Genomic DNA, 27,407 nt, shown 5'->3' with positions numbered 1-27,407 from the left:
GGTGACGAGGGTTACCCCCTTGGTGACATGGTTGATGACACCAGGATGTCATCCCCAAAGTGCTGCTGAAGAGGTAGTGTCACTCGCGCATCCACCAGAGCCATCATTGGACATACCATTGGCATGCTGAAAATGCGATCTTTATTTTGTTTTTTTTGACCAGTCTGAAGGGGCTCTTCAGTATGCGCCACAGAGGATGTCACTAATAATCGTTGTCTGCTGTGCCTTGCACAACCTTGGAAATGGACGTGGCAACACTCTGCAGGCAGTGGAACAGGAGGAACCAGTCCTTCTCAGATCAGGATGACTATGAAGAGGGTGAGGAGGAAGGCAACAATACCATCATAGATATGAGGGCTATGGAGAGACATCAGAGAGAACCTCATTTATGTAAGTTCCAGCCAACAATAAGCCACATTATCAAGGAACATTGGGAGGAGAAACATAATTCCCCACAGAAATTCCCTTTTGCATGAGGTCTTGTTCATCTCTGCAATCTTAAAGCTTTGCTGCACTTTCATATGATCAGCATTTGAAATCATCTGTGGGCTATGATGAATGCGACTACACACGACTGCAAGCAATGTGGTTGAATCTTAACTGCCCTCTGAAATAGCCAATCAAGCCACTCAGTTGTATCTAACTGCTATGAAGTCAATAAAGAATGAAACCAGACAGACCATTTGGCATCAACCTAGGCACCAGAAACAACCACAGCAAACCCAGCCCTATCGACCCTGCAAAGTCCTCCTTACTAACATCTGAAGGCTTGTGCCAAAGTTGGGAGAGCTGTCCCACAGACTAGTCAAGCAACAGCCTGACAGTCATACTCACGGAATCATATCTTACAGACGATGTCCCAGACACCGCCATCTCCATCCCTGGGTATATCCTGTCCCACCGGCAGTACAGACCCAGAAGAAGCGGTGGCACAGTGGTGTACAGTCAGGAGGGAGTTACCCTGGGAGTCTTCAACATCGACTCCAGACCCTAAAGTCTCATAACATCAGATCAAATATGGGCAAGGAAATCTCTTGCTGATTACCACCTACTGCCCTCCCTCAGCTGATGAATCAGTACTCCTTCATTTTGAAGACCACTTGGAGGAAGCATTGAGGGTAACAAGGGTGCAGAATGTACTCTGGGTGGGGGACTTCAATGTCCATCACCAAGAGTGGATTGGTAGCACCACTACTGGCCGAGTCCTAAAGGACATAGCTGCTAGACTGGGTCTGTGGCAGGTGGTGAGGGAACTAACGAGGGAAAAACATACTTGACCTCATGCTCACCAACCTGCCTGCTGCAGATGCATCTGTGCATGACCGTATTGGGAGAAGTGACCACCACACAGTCCTTGTGGAGACTAAGTCCTGCCTTCACATTGAGGATACCCTCCATGTGTGGCACTGCCACTGTGCTAAATGGGATCGATTTTGAACAGATCTAGCAATGCAAAACTGGGCATCCATGAGGCGCAGTGGGCCATCAGCAGCAGCAGAATTGTACTCCACCACAATTTGTAACCTCATGGCCTGGCATATCTCCAACTCTATAATTATCATAAAGGCAGGAGAACAACAGTTCAATTAAGAATGCAGGAGGGCATACCAGGAGCAGCATCAGGCATACTGCAATGAGGTGTCAACCTGGTGAAGCTACAACCCAGGACTACTTGCGTGCCAAATTACATGAGCAGTATGTGATAGACAGAGCTAAGTGATCCTATAAGCAGAGGATCAGATGTGAGCTCTGCAGTCCTGCCACATGCAGCTGTGCATGGTGGTGGACAATTAAACAACTAACTGGAGGAGGTGGCTCCACAAATATCCCCATCCTCAATGATGGGAGATCCTAGTACTTCAGTGCAAAAGATAAGGCTGAAGCATTTGCAACAATCTTCAGCCAGAAGTGCCAAGATGATACATCTCTGCCTCCTCCTGAAGTCCCGAGCATCACAGATGCCAGACTTCAGCCAATTCGATTCACTGCGCATGAAACGACTGAAGGCATTGGATACTGCAAAGGTTATGGGCCCTGACAATAGTCCTGAAGACCTGTGCTTCAGAACTTGCTGCGCCCCTAGCCAAGCTGTTGCAGTACTGCTACTACACTGGCATCTACCTGGCAATGTGGAAAATTGCCCAGGTATGTCCTGTACACAAAGCAGGACAAGTCCAACCCGGCCAAAATTACCGCCCCATCAGCCTGCCCTCAATCATCAGAAAAGTGATGGAAGCTGTCATCCACTGCTATCAAGCGGCACTTGCTTAGCTATAACCTGCTCAGTTTGGGTTCCACCAGGGCCACTCCGCTCCTGACCTCATTACAACCTTGGTTCAAACATGCACAAAAGAGCTGAACTCGAGGTGAAGTGAGAGTGACTGCCTTTGACATCAAGACAGCATTCGACCGTTTGACATCAAGGAGCCCCAGCAAAACGGGAGTTGATGGGAATTGGGAAAACATTCCATTGGGAGTCATACCTAGCACAAAGGAAGATGATTGTGGTTGTTGGAGGTCAATCATCTGAGCTCCAGGACATCACTGCAGGAGTTCCTCAGGGTAGTGTCCGAGGCCCAGCCATCTTCAGCTGCTTCATCGATGACTTACCTTCAATCATAAGGTCAGAAGTGGGAATGTTCGCTGATTGTGCAATGTTCAGCAGCATTCGCGACTCCTCAGATACTGAAGCAGTCCATGTAGAAATGCAGCAAGACCTGCACAATATCCAGGCTTGGGCTGATGTGTGGCGTGAATGTTACTTGTCACTTAAGTGCTAGGCAATGACTGTCTCCAATAAGCGAATCTAACCAAAGGAATTTCTTCTGAGGGTAGTTAATGTCTGGAGTTCTCTACGCCAGAGTTGTGGCGGCTAGATCACAAAGTATTTAAAGAGGAGGTAGATTTTTGAAATGTCGGAGTTGAGGGCTATGAGGAGCTGGCACAAAAGGAGTTGAGGTCTGGGGAAGACTAGCCATGATCTTGAATGGCGGGGCTTGTCTGCACATCCAACAGACTATTCATGGCAACAAACAGGATCATCATGAGCATGGGGCTGAGTAGGGGCCTGGTCTGCAGCAGTCCTCCAATTATCAAGGGACCTAGCTGGCAAATGCTCCCTCAACTGCTGGGACGTGTAGTAAAGGTCTGCTACCCAACCAGGACCCGACGACATGTTGGGTTCCGGTTGGTCACACGCAGTATTAATTGGCCTTGAAAGGTTATTTAAAAAGAAATGGATTTGGAATCGGAAGGTAGGTAAAGTGAACATCCCAGTGGTCGGGTCGGGCATGGGAAAAATGGAGGGACTCTGGTCGGGCTCGGGTCCAGTGTGGGTCGTTTGGGGTTTTTTCTGACCTGAGCAGGCCTTTAACGTGTAGGTGCCATGCACACCAGCTGGTGAACAAGATTCTAATCTGAAAGGCTGCCGCCACCACATGATCCCATGTGTTCTCGTGCCTGTTGCTGCATGGCTAATTTAAATACAAAATCACATGGGATTTGCAGCAGGACCGGAAGTTATGACGACTTCTGGTCCCAATGTCGGGAACGCCGCGGCAATAAGATTCCACTCCTTGTGTCTGTCTTGGAGGAAGATACAAAATAGCTCCCCAGGAGTACTTGAGAAATAAGGGACCAGCAAGAATGAGGAACAAAGAAATTATTAGTAAAAAAAAAAATGCACTGGAGAAATTAATGGGACTGAAAGTTGATAAATTCCCTGGACCTGAATGTTGAAGGAGATGGCTGCAGAGATAGTGGATGATCATTTTCCAAAATATCTACAGATCTGGAGCAGTTCCTGATGATTAGAAGGTAGCAAATGTAACCCCACTATTTAAGAAAGGAGGGAGAGAGAACTGGAAACTACAGACCTGTTAGCCTGACATCAGTAGTAGGGAAAATGCTGGAATCTATTATAAAGGATGTGATAACCGGTCACTTAGAAAATAATGGTAGGATTGGGCAAAATCAACATGGATTTATGAAAGGGAAATCATGTTGACAAACCTGTTGGAGATTTTCCAGGATGTAACTAGTGGAATAGATAAGGGGGGAACCCAATGGATGTGGTGTATTTGGATTTTCAGAAGCCTTTCAACAAGGTCCCACACAGGAGGTTAGTAAACAAAATTTAGAACACATGGGATTGAGGGTAATATACTGTAATGGATCAAGAATTGGTTAACAGACAGAAAACCAAGAGTAGGAATAAATGGGTCATTTTCCGGACGGCAGGCTGTTACTCATGGGGTATTGCAAGAATCAGTGCTGGGGTCACAACAGTTCGCAATCTATATAAATGATTTGAATGTGGGGACCAAATGTAATATTTCCAAGTTCACTGATGACACAAAACTAGGTGGGAACATGAGTTGTGAGGAGGATGCAAGGAGGCTTGAAAGGGATCTAGATAGGTTAAGTGAATGGATAAGAACATGTCAGATGGAATATAATGTGGACAAATGTGAAGTTATCCACTTTGGTAGGAAAAGCAGAAATGCAGAGTATTTCTTAAATGGTGAGAGATTGGCAAGTGTTGATGTCAAAAGGGACCTGGGTGTCATTGTTCATAAGTCATCGAAAGCTAACCTGCAACTGCAACAAGCAATTGGGAAGGCAAATGATATGTTGGCCTTTATTGCAAGAGGATTTGAGTACAGGAGTAAAGAGGTCTTGCTGCAATTGTATAGAGCTTTGACACTGCACCTGGACTATTGTGTACAGTTTTGGTCTCCTTACCTAAGGAAGGATATACTTGCATAGGAGTGCAACAAAAGTTCACCAGATTGATGCCTGGGATGGTGAGATTGCCCCATGAGGAGGGATTGAGGAGACTGGGCCTGTATTCTCTAGCATTTGAAAGAATGAGAGGCTATCTCATTGAAGCATACAACATTCTTACGGGGCTCAACAGGGTGGATGCAGGAAGGATGGTTTCCCTGCCCGGGGAGTCTAGAACTAGTGGGCACAGTCTCAGAATAAGAGGTAGGTTATTTAGGACTGAGATGAGGAGGAATTTTTTCACTCGGAGGGTGATGAATCTTTGGATTCCCCAGAGGGCTGTGGAGACTCGGTCATTGAGTATGTCCAAGTCTGAGATCAATAGATTTCTAGATATTAAAGATGTCAAGGGATATGGGGATAGTGCAGGAAAATGCTGTTGAAGTAGATCAGCCACGATTTGGTTGAATGGTAGAGCAGGCTTGTGGAGCCAAGTGGCCTACTCCTGATCCTATTTCCTATGTTCCCCCGTCTCCTCCACCCTCACCTCCAATAAGTGCAAGGACCTCATGGATTTCTGTGATCTCAATCTTGGTGACATCCAATCAGCTGCCTCTGCCGCTTCCCTCCCTTCTCCTGGCCCACTGGGCCAAATTTCCTCTAAGACTCTCCCTGCACTAGCCCTGAACTTGTATCTTTTATCTCGTATCTCTCATCATGCCCTCTCCAAGTGTATCTTGTCCATGATGCCCACTCCTGCTCTCTTAACCCTATTCCCACTAAATGACCGATCCTTCTTGCTGAACTAACTGCCCTTCCTGGTTCCAATGTTAGCTGACATTGTTAATGGCTCTCTTTCCTCATGTGTACCCCTCTCCTTCAAAATCTGTCATCACCCCTCAAAAAAAAAACCCTGACCCCAGCGTGCTTGCAAACTACTGCCCATCTCCAACCTCCCTTTCCTCTCAAGTCCTTGAATGTGTTGTCCCCTCCCAAATCAGTGCTCATTTTTCCTGGAATGCCACACTTGATTCCATCCGATCTGGTATTTGCCCATGCCACAGTACCAAAACCATTCTTCTCAAAGTTGCAAATGACATCCTATGTGACTGTGATAAAGGTGAACTCAGTCCTCGTCCTTCTTGACCTGTCTGCAGCCTTTGACACAGATGATCATACCATTCTCCTCCAATGCCTCGCCACTGTCATCCAGCTGGCTCGGACTGCACTCGCCTGCTTCCAGTCTTCCGAATCGTAGCCAGGGAATTTCATCAATGGCTTCTCTTCCCACTCTAGCACAGTTACCTCTGGTACCCCCCCCAAGGATCTGTCCTCCGTCCCTTCCTATTTCTCATCCACAGACTGCTCCTCAACAACATCATCTGAAAGCACAGCTTTAGTTTTCTCATGTACGTTGATGACATCTGGCTCTACCTCACCACCACCTCTGTCAACTCCTCCACTGGCTGTAAATTGTCAGACTGCTAGTCTGACATCTAGCAGAAATTTCCTCCAATTAAATATTGGGAAGACTGAAAACATTGTCTTTGGTCACTGCCACAAACTCTGCTCCCTTGCCACCGACTCCATTCTTCTCCCTGGCAATTGTCTTGAGGCCGAACTAGACTGTTCGGAACCTTAGTAACATATTTGACCCTGAAATGAGTTTTGAACCACATATTCATGCCATCAGTAAGATTCCCATCTCTGTAACTTCACCCATGCCTCAGCTCATCTGTGGCTGAAACCCTCATCCTGGCTGGCCTCTCACATTCTACCCTTTTGTAAACTTGAGCTCATCCAAAACTCTACTGCCTATGTCCTACTCGCACCAAATCCCATTCACCCATCACCCCTGGGCTTGCTGACCTACTACACAGGCTACTTAAAAACATTTTCATCCTTGTTATCAAATCTCTCAATGGCCTCGCTCCTTCCTATCTCTGTAATCTCCTCCAACCCAACACCCATAGAACCATAGGAGAATTACGGCACAGAAGGAGGCCAATTCAGCCCATCGTGTCTGTGCCCCTCCAGGATATTTGCACTCCTTGAATTCTGGCCTCTTGAGCACCCCTGATTTTAATTGCTCCACCATTGATGCCCATGCCTTCACCTGACTAGGCCCAAAGCTCTGGAATCACCTCCCTAAACCCCTCCACCTCTCTACTTCACTTTCCTCCTTTTAAGATGCTCCTTTTAAATCTACCTCTTTCACCAAGCTTTTGGTCATCTGCCCTTTTTTGTATTCATGAGCATCACTGGCAAGGTTAGCATTTATTGCCCATCCCTAATTCTTCTTGAGAAGGTGGTAGTGATCAGCCTTCTTGAATGACTGCAGTCCATGTGGTGTAAGTAGACCCAAAGTGCTGTTGGGGAGGGAGTTCCAGGACTTTGACCCAGTGACAGTGAAGGAACAGTAATAAAGTTCCAAGCCAGGATGGTGTGAGGGATCTTGCAGGTGGGGGTGTCCCATGCATCTGCTACCCTTGTCCTTCTAGGTGGTAGAGGTTGCAGGTTTGGAAGGTGCTGCCAAAGGAGGTTTGGCGAGTGAGTTACTGCAGTGAATCGTGTAGATGGTATACTCTGCTGCCACTATGTACCAGGGGCAGAAGGAGTGAATGTTTAAAGTAGTGAATGGGGTGCCGATCAAGCTGGCTGCTTTGTCCTGGATGGTGTCCAGCTTCTTGAGTGTTATTGGAGCTGCACTCATCCAAACAAGTGGAAAGTATTCATCACACTCCTGAATTGTGCTTTGTAGGTGGTGGACAGGCTTTGGGGAGTCAGGAGGTGTTACTTGCTGCAGAATTCCCGTACTCTGACCTGTTTTTGTAGCCACAGTATTTATATGGCTGGTCCAGTGAAGTTTCTGGTTAATTGTAATCCCCCAGGATGTTGGTGGGGGATTCAACAATGGTAATGTCATTGAACATTAAGGGGAGAAGGTTTTTCTCTTGTTTGAGATGGTCATTGCCTGACACTTGTGGTGCAAATGTTACTTGCCACTTATCAGCCCAAGCTTGAATATTGTCCAGGTCTTGCTACATGTGGGCACTGACTGCTTCAGTATCTGAGGAGTCTTGAATGACACTGAAGGCTGCAATCATTGGTGAACATCCCCACTTCTGACCTTTTATAATAGAGGGAAGGTCATTGATGAAGTAGCTGAAGATAGTTGGGCCAAGGACAGTACCTTGATGAACTCCTGCAGCAATATCCTGGGGCTGAGATGATTAACCTCCAACAACCAGAGCCATCTTTCTTTGTGCTGGGTATGACTCCAATCAGTGAAGTTTTTTTTTGTTTCCTTCCTTCCCCCCCGCCCCCCCACCCTTCATTCCCATTGACATTAATTTTGCCAGGGCTCCTGGATGCCACACTTGATCAAATGCTGCCCTGAAGTCAAAGACAGTCACCCTCACCTTCTGGAATCAGCTGTTTTGTCCATGTTTGGAAAAGCTATAATGGGGTCTGGAGCTGAGTGGTCTTGGCAGAACCCAAACTGTGCATTGCTGAGTAGGTGCCGCTTGTAGTACTGTTGATGATACCTTCCATCACTTTGCTGATTGAGAGTAGACTGAAGAGGTGGCAATTGGCCAGATTGGATTTGTCCTGAATTTTGTGGACAGGTCATACTTGAGCAATTTTCCACTTTGTCAGTTAGATGTCAGTGTAGTAGCTGTACTGAAACAGTTTGGCTAGGGGCACGGCTAGTTCTGGAGTACAGGTCTTCAGTACTACAGCCAGGATGTTATCGGAGTCCATAGCGTTTGCTGTATCCAGTGCACTCAGACGTTTGATATCGGGTGGAGTGAATCTAATTGACTGAAGACCTGTATCTGTGTTGGTGTGGATCTAAGGAGAAGGCGGAGATGGATCATGTACTCAGTACTTCTGGCTGAAGATACTTTCAAACACTTCAGCCTTTTCTTTTGCACTCATGTGTCAGGCTGCATCATCATTGAGGATGGGGGTGGGGGGTGGTAGTAGTGGTGGTTCATGGAGCCTCCTCTTCATCCAGTCAGTTGTTTAATCACCCACCACAGTTTGTGACTGGGTGTGGCAGCACTGCAGAGCTTTGATCTGGTCTGCTGATTGTGGGATCACTTAGTCCTGTCTATATAACATGATGCTTCCACTGTTTAGTATGCATATAGTCTGTTGCCGTAGCTTCACCAGGTTGGCACCTCATTTCTAAGTACGTCTGGTGCTGCTCCTGGCTTGCTGTCCTACAGTCCTCATGGAACCAGGGTTTGTCCTCTGTCTTGATGGTAATGGCAGAGTGAGGAATATGCTGGGCCACGATGAGGTTATAGATTGTGGTGGAATACAATTTTGCTGCTGATGACCTTCAGTACATTATGGGTGCCCAGTTTTGAGCTGCTAGATCTGTTCTGAATCTAACCCATTTAGCATGGGCGTAATGCCATACAACACGATGGCAGGTGTCTTCAGTGTGAAGATGAGACTTTGTCTCCAAGGATTGTCATAGTCAACAACAGTAGCAGCTTGTATTTAGTACCTTTACCATAATGAAATGTTCCAAGATGCTTCACAGGGGTATTATAAAAAAAAATATGATACCAAGCCACATAAGGAGCCTTAGGGCAGATGACCAAAAGGTTAGTCAAAGAAGTAGATTTTAAGGTGAAACTTAAAGGAGGAAAGTGAGGTAGACCACTTTAGGGAGGGAATTCCAGAGCTTTTCGCCCAGGCATCCAAAGGCGTGGCTACCAATGATGGAGTGCTTAAAATCAGGGTTGTTCAAGAACTCTAAATTAGAGGAGCACAGATATCTTGGAGGGTTTTGGGGCGGGAGGAGATTAGAGATAGGGAGAGGCAAGGCCATGGAGGGATTTGAAAACCAGGATGAGAATGTTTGACCTGATGTCATGAGAACTGAATATTCAAGGATATTGTACATTTAGGAAGGACCGGCAAAAAGGAAAAGGAGGTGATGTTGCGCTGATAATAAGGATGGGATCAGTACCATTAGTAAGGGAGGATCTCCGATTGGTAGAACAAAATGTGGAATCTATTTGGGTGGAGCAGGGGCAGCAGACATTGGTAGGAGGCGTTTATAGGCCACTAAACAGTAGTGGTAGTGTGGGGCATGGTATTGATCAGGATATTAGAGAAGCATGTGGCATGGGCAATACAGTAATCATGGGTGACATGGGTAAACCTAATGAGCAGTGATGCTGTGGAGGACGAGTTTCTGGAGTGTGTTAGGGATCGTTTTCTAGAATAGTATGTTAAACCGACTGGAGAGCAGGCTATTTTAGATCTAGAATTATGTAATGGGAAAGGGATAATAAATAATCTTGTGTAAAAGAACCCTTAGGGATGAGTGACCATAATATGATAGAATTTTATATTATGTTTGAAAGTGAGGTGACTCCATCTGAAGCCAGGGTGTTAAATTTGAACAAAAGGAATTAAGAAGGTATGAGGGGCAAATTGGCTGAGGTGGATTGGGAAAATATATTAAAAGGTATGACAATACATAGGCAATGGATAATCTTTAAAGAATTATTACATAGTTTAAAACGACTATACATTCCTTCAAGGCACAAAAACCCCAAAAGTAAAGGCAGTCAACCGTGCATAACAAAGGAAGTTAAGGATTGTATTAGATGAAAAGAAAAGGCCTATAAAGTTGCCATAAATAGTAGTAAACCTGAGGATTGGGAGGATTTTAGAATACAGCAAAGGAGAACCAAGAAACTGATAAAGAAAAGAATAGGAGCTAGCAAAAAATATAAAAACTGACTGTAAAAGCTTCTACAGGTACGTAAGAAGGAAATGTTTGGCTAAGACGAATGTGGGTCCATTACAGGCAGAGTCAGGAGAATTTATAATAGTGAATAGAGAAATGGCAGAGAAGCTAAATGATTACTTTGTGTCTGTCTTCACTGAGGAAGATGCAAGAAATCTCCCAGAATTAGGGATCCAAGGGATTGGGGGGATGAGGAGTTGAAGGAAGTTAGTATTAGTAAGAAGTTTGTATTGGAGAAGTTAATGGGACTGAAGGTTGATATGACCCCAGGACCTGATATTTTATATCCCAGAGTGTTGAAAGAGGTAGCTATGGCGATAATGGATGCATTGGTGATCATCTGCCAAATTCTATAGATTCTGGAGCGGTTCCATGCTGATTAAATGGTAGCAAATGTCACCCCACTATTCAAGAAAGGAGGGAGAGAGAAAACAGGGAATTACAGACCTGTTGGCCTTACATCAGTCACTGGGAAAATGCTAGAAGCTATTCTAAAGGATGCGATGAATGGACACTTGGATAATAATCTGATTGGGCATAGTCAACATAGTCAAGTTTGACGAACCTGTTGGAGTTTTTTGAGTATGTTATGAGCAGAATTGATGAAGGGGAGTCGATGGATGTGGTATACTTGGATTTTCAGAAGGCTTTTGATAAAGTCTCAAGTTCCCACAGGAGATTGGTTAGCAAAATTTAAAGCACATGGGATAGGAGGTAATGTATTGGCATGGATTAAAGATTGGTTAACAGGCTGAAAGAGTAGAAATAAATGGGTCATTCTCGCGTTGACAGGCTGTGACTAGTGGGGTACCGCAGGGATCACTGCTTGGGCCCCAGCTGTTCACAATATATATCAATGATTTGGTTGTGGGGACCAAATGTAGTATTTCCAAGTTCGTGGATGACAAAAAACTAGGTGGGAATGTGTGTTGTGAGGAAGATGCAAAGCGGCTGCAAGGGGGTTTGGACAGATTTAGTGAGTGGGCAAGAACGTGGCAGAATATAATGTGGATAGATGTGAAGTTATCCATTTTGGTAGGAGGAACAGATGTGCAGAGTAATTCTTAAATGGTAAGAGATTAGAAAGTGTAGATGTACAAAGGGACCTGGGTGTCCTTGTCAATAAATCACTGAAAGCTAACATGCAAGTGCAGCAAGCAATTAAGAAGGCTCATGGTATGTTGGCCTTTATCGCAAGAGGATTTGAATACAGGAGTAATTAAGTCTTGCTTCAATTGTATAGAATCTTGGTTAGACCGCACTTGGAGTACTGTATGCAGTTTTGGTCCCCTTAGGAAGGATAATATTGCCATAGAGGGAGTGCAACGAAGATTCACCAGACTTGTTCCTGGGATGGCAGGACTGTTCTATGAAGAGAGATACTGGGCTTGTATTCTCTAGAGTTTTGAAGAATGAGAGGTGATCACATTGAAATGCTCAAAGGGATAGACAGGGTAGATGCAGCTAAGATGTTTCCCTGGTTGGGGAGTCTAGAACCAGGGGACAATTTCAAAATAAGGGGGAAGCCACTTAAGACAGAGATGCGGAGAAATTTCTTTGCTCAGAGGGTTGTGAATCTTTGGAATTTTCTACCTCCGAGGGCTGTGGAAGCTCAGTCATTGAGTATGTTTAAAGCAGAGATTGACAGATTTCTAAATACAAAAGACATAAGGGGATATGGGGATAGTGTGGGAAAAAGGCATTGAAGTGAATGATCAGCCATGATCCTATTCAATGGCGGGGCAGGCTCAATGGGCTGAATGGCCTACTCCTGTTCTTATTTTCCTATGTTCATGGGGTCTTGAGTCAATGTTGAGGACTCTCACCTATAAACCACTGTGCTGTCATCTCTAGTGGATCTGTCCTGCTCCTGGGATACGACATAGCCAGAATGGTGATGGAGGAGCCAAAAGGTATGATTCTGTGAGTATGACTGTCAGGCTGTTGCTTGACAAGTCTATGGGACAGTTCTCCCAATTTTGGCAGAGGTCCCGAGCAGTTAGTAAGGAGGATTTTGCTGGGTTGACTTGGCTAGTTGTGCCTCTTGTTTCCAGTGTCTGGGTTGAGGCTGGATGCTCCTTTTTTTAAAAAATTCTTTTGTAGTGGTCGTTACAACTGAATGGCTTGCTAGACCATTTCAGAGGGCAGTTAAGAGTCCACAAAAGTCGTCTTTTTTTTTTATTTAAACAAAAAACCATCTTGTTGCATGTTCATTTGTCCCCTACTTAATTTTTCTTGCCTATGCATTGGGTACCAATGCACTGAATAAGTCTATTGATCACACTGCTAGCATTGGTGGTTGTGGAATTTCAAGAGCTGGGAAAATGAGAATGCCAGGGATGATCTGAAGATAAAAGTACACAACATTTGCAGATTTTTGTGGTAAGTATAGCAGTTTTGGAAGGAACAGGTGGCTTTGGACCTATGGTTCCTAAAGCTCTCCACCACTGGGGTTTTCCTCACCTCCTGTCTGCTGTGGATAGAGATTAGTTTCTTTGATTTAGTTAACACTTCTATTTATCGTTGTATTGTGTGACGAGCAGGATGGTCGAAGGTGAACCATATGGACCTTGGACTTTTATCATCTAGCAATTCCTATGTTCCTCCTACAATTCAGTGAAATATTTTCAGTTGCACATGTATAGTGATCTTTGCAAACTTTCCACATGGTTTACTGTTCAGTATCAAATTGGGCAATTCCAAGTGCTTTTAATAATCCAGGTGAAGAACTGTATTTGCTTTCTGAGATCGGTACCAAGAGATAATAAAAGTTGTGCCTGAACTTGGTCTTTTTGTCTGGTGGATTTCAGATTGTTGATCTGGATGCGAAGAGAAATCGGAACCGTGAAGCACTGAGAGCATTACAAAACAACATTGACCAATCTGGTATGAATACCTTTTACCAGCCACTAAACAATGGATTGAAAAAATGGTAGGATTGAGACTCTCCTGTCTGATTTGAGAGTGCTCATAGAAAAGAATCAAAGTGTTGAAAAGTTTTTTTTTCATTTATTGGGATGTGAGCATTGCTGATAAGGCTGGCATTTATTATCCATCCCTAGTTGCACATTGAGAAGGTAGTTGGTGAGCCACCTTGAACTGCTTGTAGTCTGTGATGAAGATACTCCCTCAATTTTACTTTACTTTTACTACTTTAACTCTATGTCCTCTGGTTTCTGATCCTTTTGCCACTGGAAACAATTTCTCTTTATTTACTTTATCCAAACCCTTCATGAAATTGAAGACCTCCATCAAATTTTCCCCTTCTTTCTCTGCACTAAGGAGACCAAACATACTTTCTCTAGTATAAAATACATAGGGAATTCCAGGACCCAGCAACCACAATGGAATGGCAATATATGTCCAAGTCTGGATGATATGTGACTTGGAGATGCTGCTGCTGTTCCCATGCACCTGCTACCGCTATCCTTCTAGGTGGTGCATGTTGTGGATTTGGGAGGAGCTACCAAAGAATATAGTTAACCACTGAGGACTGCAGAAGCTTTATTTACCAAGTTTACTGCCCTTTCCTGAGGGCATTGACATGCTGAGGTGTAGTACAAATTTACCATTAGTAAACCTCCATCACATAGAATCATAAAATGATGGAACCATAGAAAGCCGTAGAAAAATTTAAGGCACAGAAGGAGGCCATTCAGCCCATTGTGTTCATGCCGGCTGAAAAAAAACTAGCCGCCCAATCTAATCCCACCTTCCAGCACCTGGTCCATAGCTTTGCAGGTTACAGCACTTCAGGTGCATGTCCAGGTACCTTTTTTTTTAAAAAAAGAATTGAGGGTTTCTGCCTCCACCACCATTCCTGGCAGTGAATTCCAGACACCCACCACCCTCTGGGTGAAAACGTTCTTCCTTATGTTCCCTCTAATCCTTTTACCAATCACCTTAAAACTGTGCCCCCTGGTAATTGACCTCTCCGCTAGGGGAAACAGGCCCTTCCTGTAAATTCTGTCTAGGCCCCTTATAACTTTGTATATCTCAATTAAGTCACCCCTCAGCCTCCTCTGTTCTAAGGAAAACAACCCTGGCCTATCCAATCTTTGCTCATAGCTGCAACTTTCAAGCCCTGGCAATGTTCTTGTAAATCTCCTCTGTACTCTCTCCAGAGCAATTGTGGCCTTCCTGTAATGTGACCAGAACTGTATGCAATACTCTAGCTGTGGTCTAACCAGTGTTTTATACAGTTCCAGCATTGCATCCCTGCTTTTGTATTCTATACCTCAGCCAATAAAGGACAGCATTCCATATGCCCTCTTTACCTGTCCTACCACCTTCAGGGACCTGTGGACATGCACTCCAAGGTCTATCACTTCTTCTACCTCTCTCAATATCCTCCCGTTTATTGTGTATTCCCTCACTTTGTTTGCTCTCCCCAAATGCATTACCTACCCCTCTCTTCCAGATTGAACTCTATTTGCCACTTTTCTACCCTCTCTACCAAACCATTGATATCTTTCTGGAGTCCACAGCTGTCCCCTTCACTATCAATTACACGGCCAATTTTTGTGTCATCAGCAAACTTCCCAATCATGCCTCCCACATTTAAGTTCAAATCTTTAATGTATACCACAAACAGCAAGGGATTCAACACTGAGCCCTGTAGAAAGGATACATAGTCTAGCACAGAAGATTCATCCCTCTGTTCCAAAAACCTTTCTTTAATTAGTTTCAGAGGTCCTCTTTTCTCATGTCCATAAACTAATTCAGAAAGACTAAAACCTATAGATTCATTAGGTGAATCCCTTGTGGCAAACAAAAGAAATTCTAGCCCTTTATCCCCAATCATGGGGATATTCATGACTATGCCCTTATCATTGTTTTGAGGGTCTGATACCTTTCTAAAGCTCCCTGTGTCTTTGGGTGGTATGCTGAAGACTTTACCTGTTATACCCAAGTTACCCATAAATTCCTGAAAAATTTTAAAATTAGAATCTTTAGCCGACTCAACCTCAATCAGGAATTCATATCTAGTGAAAAACTGGGTTAACTACTCTACCACTATCCTAGCAGAAATTGTCGTCAAGGGACTGGCTTCTGGGAACAGAGTAGCCATATCCATGACAGTGAGTATATATTGGTGTCCCGTTCTTGTTTTCGGTAAAGGTCCTACACAATCTACCAACACCCTATTAAATGGTTCTTCGATAACTGGTATGGGAATTGCAAGTGCCAGTTTTATGGCCAGTTGCGGTTTTCCCACAATCTGGCACGTATGGCATGTTTTACAAAACTACAGCACGTCCTTGGAAAGGCCTGACCAGTAGAAATGTTGACTTGTATGTGATTTGGTCTTCTGGATCCCCACATGTTCCATTATAGGAATTTCATGTGCTACTTTAATAGTTCCCGGCGATACTTTGGTGGTACCACTATCTGATGAACTACCATCCATTTGCCTTTGCTGTCTCCTTGAAAGAGCTATCCAATTATTCCTACTCCCCTGCTCTTTCCCCATCGCACTGCAATGTTTTTCCCCTTCAAATATTTATCCAGTTTCCTTTAGAAAGTTACTATTGCATCTGCTAACTTTACCCTTTCGGGTAATGCTTTCCAGATCACAACAACTCACGGTGTAATTCTTTTTCCTTATCTCATTTTTAGGTTCTTTTTCCCAATTGCATTTAACTCTATGTCCTCTGGTTACTGATCCTTTTTCCAATGGAAACAGTTTCTCTTTTTTTACTTTTTCCAAACCCTCCAATCAAATTTTTCCCCTTCTCCTTTTCTGTACTAACGAGACCAACCATACTTCTTAGAGTAAAAAATACAAAAGCAAACTATTGTGGGTTCTGGAAATCTGAAATAAAAACAGATAATGCTGGAAATACTGAGCAACTCTGGGAGCAGCTGTGGAGAGACAAACAGTTAATGTTTCAGGTTGATAACCTTTCATCAGCACTAGAGAAAATTCTCTAGTTTCTTTAGTCTTTCCATGTAACTAAAGTTCCCCCATCCCTGGTACCATTCTAGTAAATCTCCTCCAGTAAATTTTCAAAGCATTTAAAAAAATTATTTCTTGGGATGTGGGCGTCTCTGGCTAAGCCGCATTTATTGCCCTTGAAGGTGGTGGTGAGCAACCTTCTTGAACCACTACAGTCCATGTGGTGCAGGTACACCCACAGTGTTAGGAAGGGAGTTCCAAGATTTTGATCCAGTGACAGTGAAAGAATGGCGATATAGTTCCAAGTCAGGATGGTGTGTGGCTTGGAGGGGAACGTGCAGGTGGTGGTGTTTCCATTGTTACGACCAGGTGAGAAAGAGGTCTAGGGTTCCCTTTCAGCCTTCACCTGGTCTTACTGTAACGGGGTTTAATTTTAAGCACACCGTGTTTCTAGCTCCCCCTTGGTGAATCCTTGTTCACCGGTTTCCAATTATAAGGCAAAGAAACCAGCACAAACAGGATTTCTTGGGTTTAAAGAAGAAAAGTTGAAATTTATTAAACTTAAACTCTAATTCAGTTGATGCCGACGGATACACGACGTGCCCACGCTAGCATGCATACGTGATACATGCAAATAGAGACAGAAAAGAGCAGAAGATAAATAAAGTGGAAAGATTTGAGGCAACATCGGAGTTGTTTTTATGGTTCGTCGAGCTCACTGTAGAGTCCTTGATTGTAGGTAGATCTTGCTTTTCATTTGGGCCCAGTATTCTTCTTGAACCTTGTTCGCTGTAGGAGAGTTTTCTCTCTTGGGGTTCATGTGCCTTCAGTGGATTCAGAGGCTTGAGAAAGAGATGGGAGCAGACAGGAGAGATCTTCTCAGTTCAGGAGCAAACAGACTTTGAGTTCAAACCTTTTGTACAATTCAGAAAAACCCAGGTTGTCAAGCAGGTTAGTCATGTGACTAACTGGTCTGACCACAATACCTAGTGATCAAGGTCCACTGTGGGTTGAATGTGTCAGGGAATGGTCCTTTGTCCTTCCAAACACCGTCTGTTAATATGCAAATGTCTTTTCCAGCCATGTCTGAACTGTTTAACCAGTCCTTTCTTCGCTCCAGTAACAGTTTAAAGTCAATGTACCCCATTCTTGGCAGGTGGGGGCCTGCATGACACCTCCACACCCACCAGAATGAAATGCAATTTGAGAAAAGCACATTTCATTTAAAAGGGTCGAGAGGAAATATAAGATACAGAAAAAAAATGCCTTTTTCTCATTCATTCACAAATCCTAAAACCATTTAAAATCGCCACTTTTTTGGCATCCCAATAAACATGTGTTTTTTTTTGGGGGGGGGCGGGGAAGTTTCTCTTCTGTTTTGCCCATTTCCACAGCTGCCTAGCATATTTGTTCCTATGAGGTAATTTTTTTTTCAGGAGAGTTAGTAGTGGGCGGGTCTATCCTGAACACTCAGTGCTTTGCTGAGTCCTGCAAAGGCTTTTGACAAAAGGGGGATGGGTGGTTCTCTCTGTGGTTCTGACTGTGGGGGAGGATTCTTTGCTAATCTCCCCTTTGTCCCAGAGAACACTCCTGCCTGGAGACATTCGTGCAGACTCTACTGCACTCCTGTGGCACTTTGACTAGGTGAGGCATCACCCTCACAGTTTCTCTCCCCATACAGGTCTTTCTTTGTCTCTGCGGGTTCCTGTAAATACTGTTAGCAACTCTGGTGGGGTGCATCTAGTGTCTGCATTTACATAGGAGGATGTGGGGCCTAACCTTTCAAATTTCTAGGTGTTGGCTGATATAGGGGTTTTCATCCAGGATTCCTCTCGGACTTCCTTCAACCTACCCTCTTGGTCACTTTTTCCCATTCTCTTTCTAAACTTTTGCCAGCCTTATGCCTGCCTGTCCCCTTTTGTTCTCTGCGGGGCTCCATTACAGTTCACCAGCCCTCTGCTGGAGGATCCTCCTAACAACGGTACAGGTTTCACTGTAGGTTGGGGTTTCCCCTCAACCTGGCGCATGTGGCAACTCCTGCAGTACTCCACCACATCCTTGTGGAGTTTTGGCCAGTCAAACCGCTGTCTTATGCGGGCTTTGGTCTTTCGTATACCCACATGTACAGCCACTGTAGTCTCGGGGCCCCTTAATATTTCTCTCCAGTACCTCTTCGGCACCACTAATGGGTGAACAACTGTGGACTCTGAGGAGAACTCCTTATCAGTACCTCATTCTTTAAATAGTAGTAATCAGGAACCCCCTCTGCTTCACTTTCAGACTGGGCAGTCTGTGCTAACTCTCAATACTGGGTCGGCTCGCTGAGCCTCGGCTAGGGAAAATCCATTTAATTCATTCCCTGGGTCTCCTAACTTTCCAAAGAAAGTCTCGGACAGGCAAACCTCATTTTCACTACTGGGGGCGGGGGGTGGGGGGGGGTACCATCATTACATAGGAGCAGGTCAACCATGTCCGCAGGCTAACTAAGGACAATCCCTACAGTCACAGGTCCCGAAACATGGTCACACTCCAGGTGGACCCGGTGTATAGGTACAGGCATACACTGCCCTCCAATAACATTCAGCACCATTCTGGTGTTCACTGCGCTCTCTGGGGGAAAAGGTCAGGCCTTTTCCCAGTAAAAGGGATCTAGTGGCCCCTGTGTCCCTGAAGATTACTATGGGTTTGCTTGCCCCATTTAACTGGTAAGGGGTTACTTTTACTTCAGACACAAAACCCTGATAGCCTTCAGGAATCCTACTAAATTTTCCTGCTCTTGCAGTCGTAAGTTTCCTGAGTCTCACTCTTACCGCAGTTAAAGCCACAGCTTGTTCTGCTGTGCTTTCCATCAGGTTCACTTCTTCACCTGAATGGGTGTGCCCTGACTATTCCTACAGGTTTTCCCTTTAAGTTCTCAGCTTTTAGCTGCCCTGCTTTATTACAGTGAAACACACATGTCTCCGGGTCTCACTCTTATTGTTCACAGCACCTTCCTTTTTGGCTAGAGGAGGGCCACCTTTGTCTCCTGTTTTTCTCTCTCAGGACTGCTTGGGCGCCTATCACCTCTCCACCTTCTGTCCTTTTCAGATTTGTGGGGGTGATTAGGAAAGATTTTTCCCCTGGGAAACCGACTTATAAATTAAAGCAAACCCATCGGCCAGAATGGTTGCTTGCCAGGCTCTCTGCTCCCGCTACTCCTCTACAAGGTTCTTTATGGAGAGTGGGAGAGAGTGTTTAAATTCCTCCGACAGAATTACTTCTCTGAAATTCTCATAGCAGAGCTGTACTTTAAGACCCACTGGTCAAAAGCCAGCTGCTTACTTTTAAACTGCAGATAAGTTCGATTGACTTGCTTCTTGAGGGTTCTAAACTTTTGGTGATAGGCTTCTGGTACTAATTTATGTGCCCGAGGATAGCATTTTTAATCAGTTCATAATTTGATGAACTCCCATCTGGCAACAGGGAGTAAATCTCATGGGCTTTTCCAGTTAGCTTGCTTTGTAGTAAAAGAGGCCAGGTCTCAGCTGGCCATTTTAGCTGCCTTGCCAGTTTCTCAAAGGACACACAAAAAAATTCTTCTGCATCTTCCTCATCGCATTTTGGAATTAGTTGAGCTAGTTTTAACAATTTTGTACCCAGCCCCGAATTACACTTCTCCATATTGGCCATGCTTTCACCTGGGGTTACTCTGTCGCCCCTTAGCTAACTCAAGCCGCTTCAGCTCTCTTTCTTCACATTCCTTCCAGAATATTTTCTTTCTCCCTCTTCCCCCTCTCTGCCACTCCCCCCTCTCCTTCCCCTGTCTTCTAATTCAAGTCTCCTTGTTCCAATTGTATCTTTGCTAGCAGTACCCTATCTGGGTCTGCTTCTAACCCTGTTCAAAATATTTGTACTATTGTTTATCACCTTAGCAGTCTCTGGAATGCTCCTGTTACACACACTACCTGGTGAGCAAGGTCCATTGTGGGCAGAATGCATCAGGGAATGGTCCTTTGTCCTTCCAATTGCTGTCTGTTAATATGCAGATGTCTTTTCCAGCCACGGCTGATCTGTTCAACGTGTCCTTTCTTAACACTACTCAGTTTAAAATCATTGTTCATGACAAAATTAACAAAGTGATTATTGACAATGCAGCCGGCAGCTGACGCCATCCGACTGCGCCAATCTGCGCACATGCGAAAATTGGTCCCTACCCTCTGTGCATGCTCTGCGTTCCGCGTTGCCAGGACTGGTTGGCGCATGCACAGATAACTTCATCGGGTAATGTGGGCAGAGGGTGGGGGAGCGGGGAAAGAGCGGTCGAAGACTTTGATGGTGGCGGGTACGCTCTCCTCCTTCCCACCACTGCCCGCCTGCTCGCTCACTCCCCTCCGTCATTGTGTGCTGCCATGTGTTTAGGTTGCCATCGTGTGATTATTTGAGCAACACCATCTTTAATCCTGGCAGCTGCCTGACGTCGGAGACTGCGACGTTTTAGTGGCACAGACTGCATTTGTGCATGTGCCACTGCACCGCCACCTAGTGGCAGCCCAAAATTAATGTGCCTCATTCTTGGCAGTTGGGGGCCTGCATGACACCATGCATCAGCTGCCCTTGTCCTTCTAAGTGGTGGAAGTCATGGGTTTGGAAGATGTTGGCGAAGGAGCATTGATATCCAGAAATGGACACAGTAATCCAGCTGGGGCCTAACCAGTGTTTTTAAAGGTTTAACATAACTTCCTTGCTTTTGTACTTTCTGCCTCTATTTATAAAGGCAAGTATCCTGTTTACCATTTTAACAGTCTTCTCAACTTATCCTGCCACTTTCAAAGACTTGTGTATGTACACCCCTGAGGTCTCTGTTCTTGCACCCTTTAGGCTTGCATCATTTAATTTATATTACCTCTCCTCATTCCTCCTATCAAAATAAATCACTTAACACTTCTGTGTTAAATTTCATCTGCCATCTGTCTATCCATTCCACCAGTCTGTCTGACCTCCTGAAGTCTGTTATTATCCTGTTCACTCTTCATTACATTTGAGTATACCCACGTCCAGCGTCATTATTATATATCAAAAAGAGCTATGCTCTCAGCACCAACTCCTGGGGGACGCTGCTACACATTTCCCTCCAGTCTGAAAAACAGCCATTCACCACTACTTTTCTGCTTTCTGTCAGAGATACAGCACTGAAACAGGCCCTTTGGCCCACCGAGTCTGTGCCGACCAACAACCACCTATTTATACTAATGCTACATTAATCCCATATTCCCTACCACATCCCCACCATTCTCCTACCACCTACCTACACTAGGAGCAATTTACAATGATCAATTTACCTATCAACCTGCAAGTCTTTTGGCTGTGGGAGGAAACCGGAGCACCCGGCGGAAACCCATGCGGTCACAGGGAGAACTTGCAAACTCCGCACAGGCAGTACCCAGAACCGAACCCAGGTCGCTGGAGCTGTGAGGCTGCGGTGCTAACCACTGTGCCGCCCCCAGCTAATTTTGTATCCATGCAGCAACTGCCCCTTTAATCCTATGAGCTTCAGTTTTGCTAACAAGTCTGTTATTTGTCGCTTTATCAAACACCTTTTTGAAAGTCCATATACACATGAACTGCATAAACCCTTTCCATTACTTCATCAAGAATTCAGACAATAAAAAGGAGAAGGTAGTAGAGAAATTGGATAGGATAAAAGTAGACAAGGGGAAGGAACAAGAAAGGTTTGCAGCAAAGTAGAAAGGCCATCTGGACCAGATAGGATTCTTTTAGGTTACTGAAGTAAGGGTGGAAATTGTGAAGACACTGGCCACACTCTTACAATCCTCCTTAGATATGGGATATGGTTAGATATTAGTCAAACATGATTTGTCTTTATCAATTCTGTGCTTATTTTCAATTTTACCCCCATCTCCAAGTGCCAATTAACATTGTCCCAGATTAATGTCCCTAAAAGTTTTAGTTTTTTTTTTAGTTTTTAGTTTGAGATACAACACTGAAACAGGCCCTTCGGCCCACCGAGTCTGTGCCAACCATCAACCACCCATTTATACTAATCCCACATTCCTACCACATCCCCACCTGTCCCTATATTTCTCTACCACCTACCTATACTAGGGGCAATTTATAATGGCCAATTTACCTACCAACCTGCAAGTCTTTTGGCCCGAACGCCAACTTTGTGCTGATTGGCCCATAGTTCTGTGTTTATCCCTCCTGTTTTTTTTTTTATCATGGGTGTAACATTTGCAATCCTCCAATCTTCTGACACCACTCCCATATCTAAGGAGGATTGTAAGAGTGTGGCCAGTGTCTTCACAATTTCCACCCTTACTTCAGTAACCTAAAAGTATCCTATCTGGTCCAGATGGCCTTTCTACTTTGCTGCAAACCTTTCTTGTTCCTTCCCCTTATCTACTTTTATCCTATCCAATTTCTCTACTACCTTCTTTTTATTGTGACATTGGCAACATGCTCTTAGTCAAGATGAATGCAAAGTTTCTCATTTAGTACTTCAGCCATGCCCTCTGCCTCCAAGGTTTCCTTTTTGGTTTCTAATTGGCCCCACCCTTCCTTTGACTACCCTTTTACTATTTTTCAAAAACGTCCTTTTTCTGTTTCATTTTAATCTCCTCTATCTTTAGTCCCTTCTTTAACCACCGCCACCCACCACCCCCCGGCCAGCTGTTGCAATGTGGCTGGTCTGTACCTGAGCTGTCTCCTCTTTTGAAGGGCTCCCATTGCTCATTTACTGTTTTATCTGCCAATCTTTGATCCCAATCCACCTGGACAGATCACTTCAACTCACTGAAATTAGTCTTCCTCCACTTGAGTAATTTTGCATTGGATTTTTTTTTGTCCTTTTCCATAACAATTGTAATTGTGATCACTGTTTTTCAATTGCTTTCCGACTGAAACCTGCATCACTTGCTCCACTTCACCCAAATGGGAATTCTTTCATGTCAGCCTATATGGTGAGTGAGAGTTGTAGTTAGTGGAGTGCAATCCTGACTCTTGTAGTACTGGATGCTGATCAGGAGCAAGAACCCTGGATGATATCTCTTTCCCATCAAGCAGGGGATGCTGAATACCCAATCTGTCAGTCTGGTTGAGGTCAGTCACCTAAACACAGCTCAACAATTGAGCCTGGATCCTGGACTTTGTATGGTGTCATGTCATGGCAGCAGTTTCTGGGAACTGGGAATGCTGTTGACCAATGTTTCACAACGTGTATTTTCCAGCAGGTGTTACTGGACTGCAATCCGGAGCAGCAAGTCCAACTGAAAATTCTCCCAACTCGCTCAGGGCACTAAAGCATATGAACTGCTGCTATGGCTGACTCAGCAAAACCAGAAAGTGGGCTAGGTGTATTGGGAGTGCTATGTTCACAATTTGGAATTGTTACTTTTATTTCTCATTTTAGTACAGAAGTACTGCCTTTAGACTTTGCGCGTTAGGTCATCAAAGCTCATTGACCACTTAAATTGGTAACAACTGGCTCCCTTCCTATTTCTTTTTCAGGTAATGTGATGGTCTGTTTTGGAAACATGTTTATCAAATTCCCCAATTCTGGAACCAGGGACATGATTCGGAAGGGTAAGTGTTTGTATACAGTCCATTTAAAATACTTGTCTTTGAGTGACATCAGTCATCTACATGTGGGCTGTAGGCAACTTTTTATTCTTTCACAGGATGTGGGCGTCGCTGGCTAGGCCAGCACTTATTGCCCTTGAGAATGTGGTGGTGAGCTGCTGCCTTGAACTGCTGCAGTCCTTGGGGTGTAGGTACACCCACAGGGTTAGGAAGGGACTTCCAGGATTTTGACCCAGCGACAAAATGGGAGAGGGATAAACACAGAACTATAGGCCAATCAGCACAGAGCTGGCGTTCAGGATACTTTTAGGGACATTGATCTGGGGCAAAGTTAATTGGCACTTGGAGATGGGGGTAATAATTGAAAATAAGCACAGAATTGATAAAGACAAGGAACGGTGATATAGTTCCAAGTCAGGATGGTGTGTGGCTTGGAGGGGAACTTGCAGGTGGTGGTTTTCCCATGCATCTGCTGCCCTTGTCCTTGTAGGTGGTCGAGGTCGCGGGTTTGGAAGGTGCTGTCGAAGGAGCCTTGGTGAGTTGCTGCAGTGCATCTTGTATTTGGTACACACTGCTACCAGTATCTGTCAGTGGTGGAGGGATTGAATGTTGAAGGTTGTAAATGGGGTGCCAATCAAGCAGACTGCTTTGTCCTAGATGGTGTCACCTCACCTCTTTAGTTCAGCCCTTTTGTCCATGTTTGGACCAAGGCTGGAATGAAGTCAGGAGCTGAGTGGCCCTGGTGAAACCCAAACTGAGCATCAGTGAGCAGGTTGTTGCTGAGTAAGTGCTGCATGATAGGACTGTCGACGATACCTTCCATCACTTTGCTGATTGAGAGTAGATTGATGGAGCGGTAATTGGCTGGGTTGGATTTGTTCTGCTTTTTGTGTACAGGACATACCTGGGCAGTTTTCCACATTGTTGGGTAGATGATAGTGTTGTAGCTATACTGGAACAGCTCGGCTCGGGGCGCAGCTAGTTCTGGAGCACATCCACGCTAAACTATGTGGTCTAATATAAATCTCCTGGCTACTACTTAATATTGCATTGTTTGAAAAATTCCCAAATCTAGGGGGAAGAGGAACTGAGGGCTTCATAGACGAGAAATTAGTTTGAATGTGTGACATTTTCAAACATTAATCAGTTTGTTTTAGTAGTTGTTACAACCAGGTGAGAAAGGGGTCTAGGGGTTCCCTCTCGGCCTTTTCCTGGTTTGACCTTAACCGGGTTCAATTTTTGAAACACCTTTTAGCTTACCCCCAGTGAATCCTTGTTCATTGCTCTCCAATTGTAATGGCAAAGAAATCAACCAAACAGGTTTTCTTAGATTTAAACAAGAAAAGTGTAAGGTTATTAACCTTAAAACTCTTAATTCAGTTCAAACTAGAAACAATATGCGACACGACCACGCTAACGTGCATACGCGATAAACAGACACTCGAGACACAAAAGGGGAAAGAATCAAGGGGAAGGGTTTGAAGCAATAGCTGGAGTTCATTTACTGTCTTTTGAGTTCAATGTAAAGTCTTTGGTTGCAGTTAAATCTTGCCATCTCGTTGGGGCCCAGTACACACTTTCAGACTTGTTTCAATGGTTTTTCTGTCTTGAAATCCAGTTGCAGTCTCTTCTTTTCATCAGAGAGATACAGGGAGTTGCTGTCTTCCATCATGTTCAGTTGCAGTCTGACCTCAAAACTGTTCTGAGAGTACATGAGGAGAGAAGGCTGTACAGATAGGATTGGAGGAGGCTTGTATGAAGCACAAACCAGTTGGGCCAAATGGCCTATTTGTACTGTCAATTCTGTAACTGTTACAGCAGGTTGAGCTGAACACAAAGGAGTATGGGACTTATTGTAATTGACCTCTATAAGCCACATTTCATGAACTTTCATTACACTATTGATGATTTGATATGAACAATTACCTTAGTTTAACTCAGGCATTACTTTGATATTTTAGACCAAGAGCAGTTGGATGAAGAAATACGCAAGCTTTATAATCAACTGAAAGTGAAAGTTAATCGTTTAAATGAGGCTCAAGGTGACTCTTTTTAACCTGTTCTTTTAACTTTGTGTGTAAAGTATACCTAAAGCTGCCTGTGGCCCTCAATCATTTCAATCCTGTTCTCTGATTTAGCTGATCTCAGCCAGTGGAGTGATTGGGTACTGAAATTGACATTGTCCTGTCTGGCAGAGAGGGGGTGAACCCTGTTGCTGCTCTTCCTTTTAACATTTAAACAAAAAAGTGTTTAGCGAGGAACATATTTCAGGCAATGGCCTTATTCCTTCAAAGTTGCCTAGCCCACTTGTACCCTCCATAGAATTGCTCACACATTTGGGTGAACAGCTAACACCGACATTTTAAAAAAAATTGTTTGGAATGAGAACAGTCAGTTGAAGCTTACCCCTCTCGTGGCCTAAATCTCACTATTCCTAATAGCTGATTAAATGTCCTTCATGTTTTTTTTTTCTAAAACCCTGCCTGGCAGATTATTCCAAACATTTACAACTATGAGTAGTTCTTCTTGATATCCCCTTTCAAGTTACATTTATGTCCTGGACCTACTTTCCCAGTTTAATTTGAATGTGTACACTAGGTTTACTTTACATAAACTGTTCAATATTTTATTCCTTGATTAAGATCTTCTAACCAGCTTGTTCAAGTTACTAACCATAGTTGAGTACTTGGTAAATGAGCTTTTGTATATATTTTTTTAAAAACTGTACAGCTTGGGATCCTTTCCGTGTCTCATTTCTTTCCAGTCTTACTCGTCCTTGCTCCTTCCATTATTTAACCATAGCATGGTGACCAGAATTGAACGTCATATCCCAAATGTGGGATGTTAATGTATTGTAAGGTCACAGTATTATCTCTAGAGACTACATTGGCTCCTGGACTACCAACACATCTTTTTTTAATTCTCATCCTTTTGTTTTCAATTTCTCCATGGCCTCACCCTCATTTCTGTAACCTCCTTCAGCCCTAGAACAGTCAAATGTCTGCACTGCTGTAATTCTGGTCTCTTGCATATCGCCAGTTTCCTTCCATGCACCATTAGTGGCCTTAATACTCCTTAAAACCAATTTTGTCTAAGCTTTTGGTCATCTGAACATACAAATTAGGAGCAGATGTAGGCCATTCGGCCCCTTGAGCCTGCTCTGCATTCAATAAGATTATGGCTCATCTGTTTAAGTATCGAATTCCACACTCCCATCTCCCCCTGATAATCTTTGATTCACTTGCCCTAACAAGAATTTATCTACCTCCACCTTAAAAATATTCAACGACCCCACCTCCACCACCCTCTGAGGCAGAGAGTTCCAAAGTTGCACAACCCTCTGAGAAAAATCTTTTCCTCATCTCTCCAGTGGTGCAGTGGTTGGCAACCGCAGCCTCACAGCTCCAGCGACCCAGATTCAGTTCT

The 27,407-nt window shown here is 44.3% G+C and overlaps 1 protein-coding gene across 1 annotated transcript in view; it reads left to right on the top strand.

Annotated features, from left to right (window-relative positions):
• pdrg1 (p53 and DNA-damage regulated 1) overlaps positions 1-27,407 on the top strand; it is a 39,983-nt gene that overhangs the window by 4,636 nt on the left and 7,940 nt on the right. The window contains exons 2-4 of the mRNA XM_068048087.1: positions 13,315-13,390; positions 23,910-23,984; positions 25,943-26,023. Of these exons, the coding sequence (XP_067904188.1) occupies positions 13,315-13,390; positions 23,910-23,984; positions 25,943-26,023 (232 nt within the window). The remainder of the gene's footprint in view (positions 1-13,314; positions 13,391-23,909; positions 23,985-25,942; positions 26,024-27,407) is intronic.

This window comes from Heterodontus francisci, chromosome 16 (genome assembly GCF_036365525.1).
Source record: "Heterodontus francisci isolate sHetFra1 chromosome 16, sHetFra1.hap1, whole genome shotgun sequence".
Lineage (NCBI taxonomy): Eukaryota > Metazoa > Chordata > Chondrichthyes > Heterodontiformes > Heterodontidae > Heterodontus > Heterodontus francisci.
This window is presented reverse-complemented; position numbering and strand designations above follow the sequence as displayed.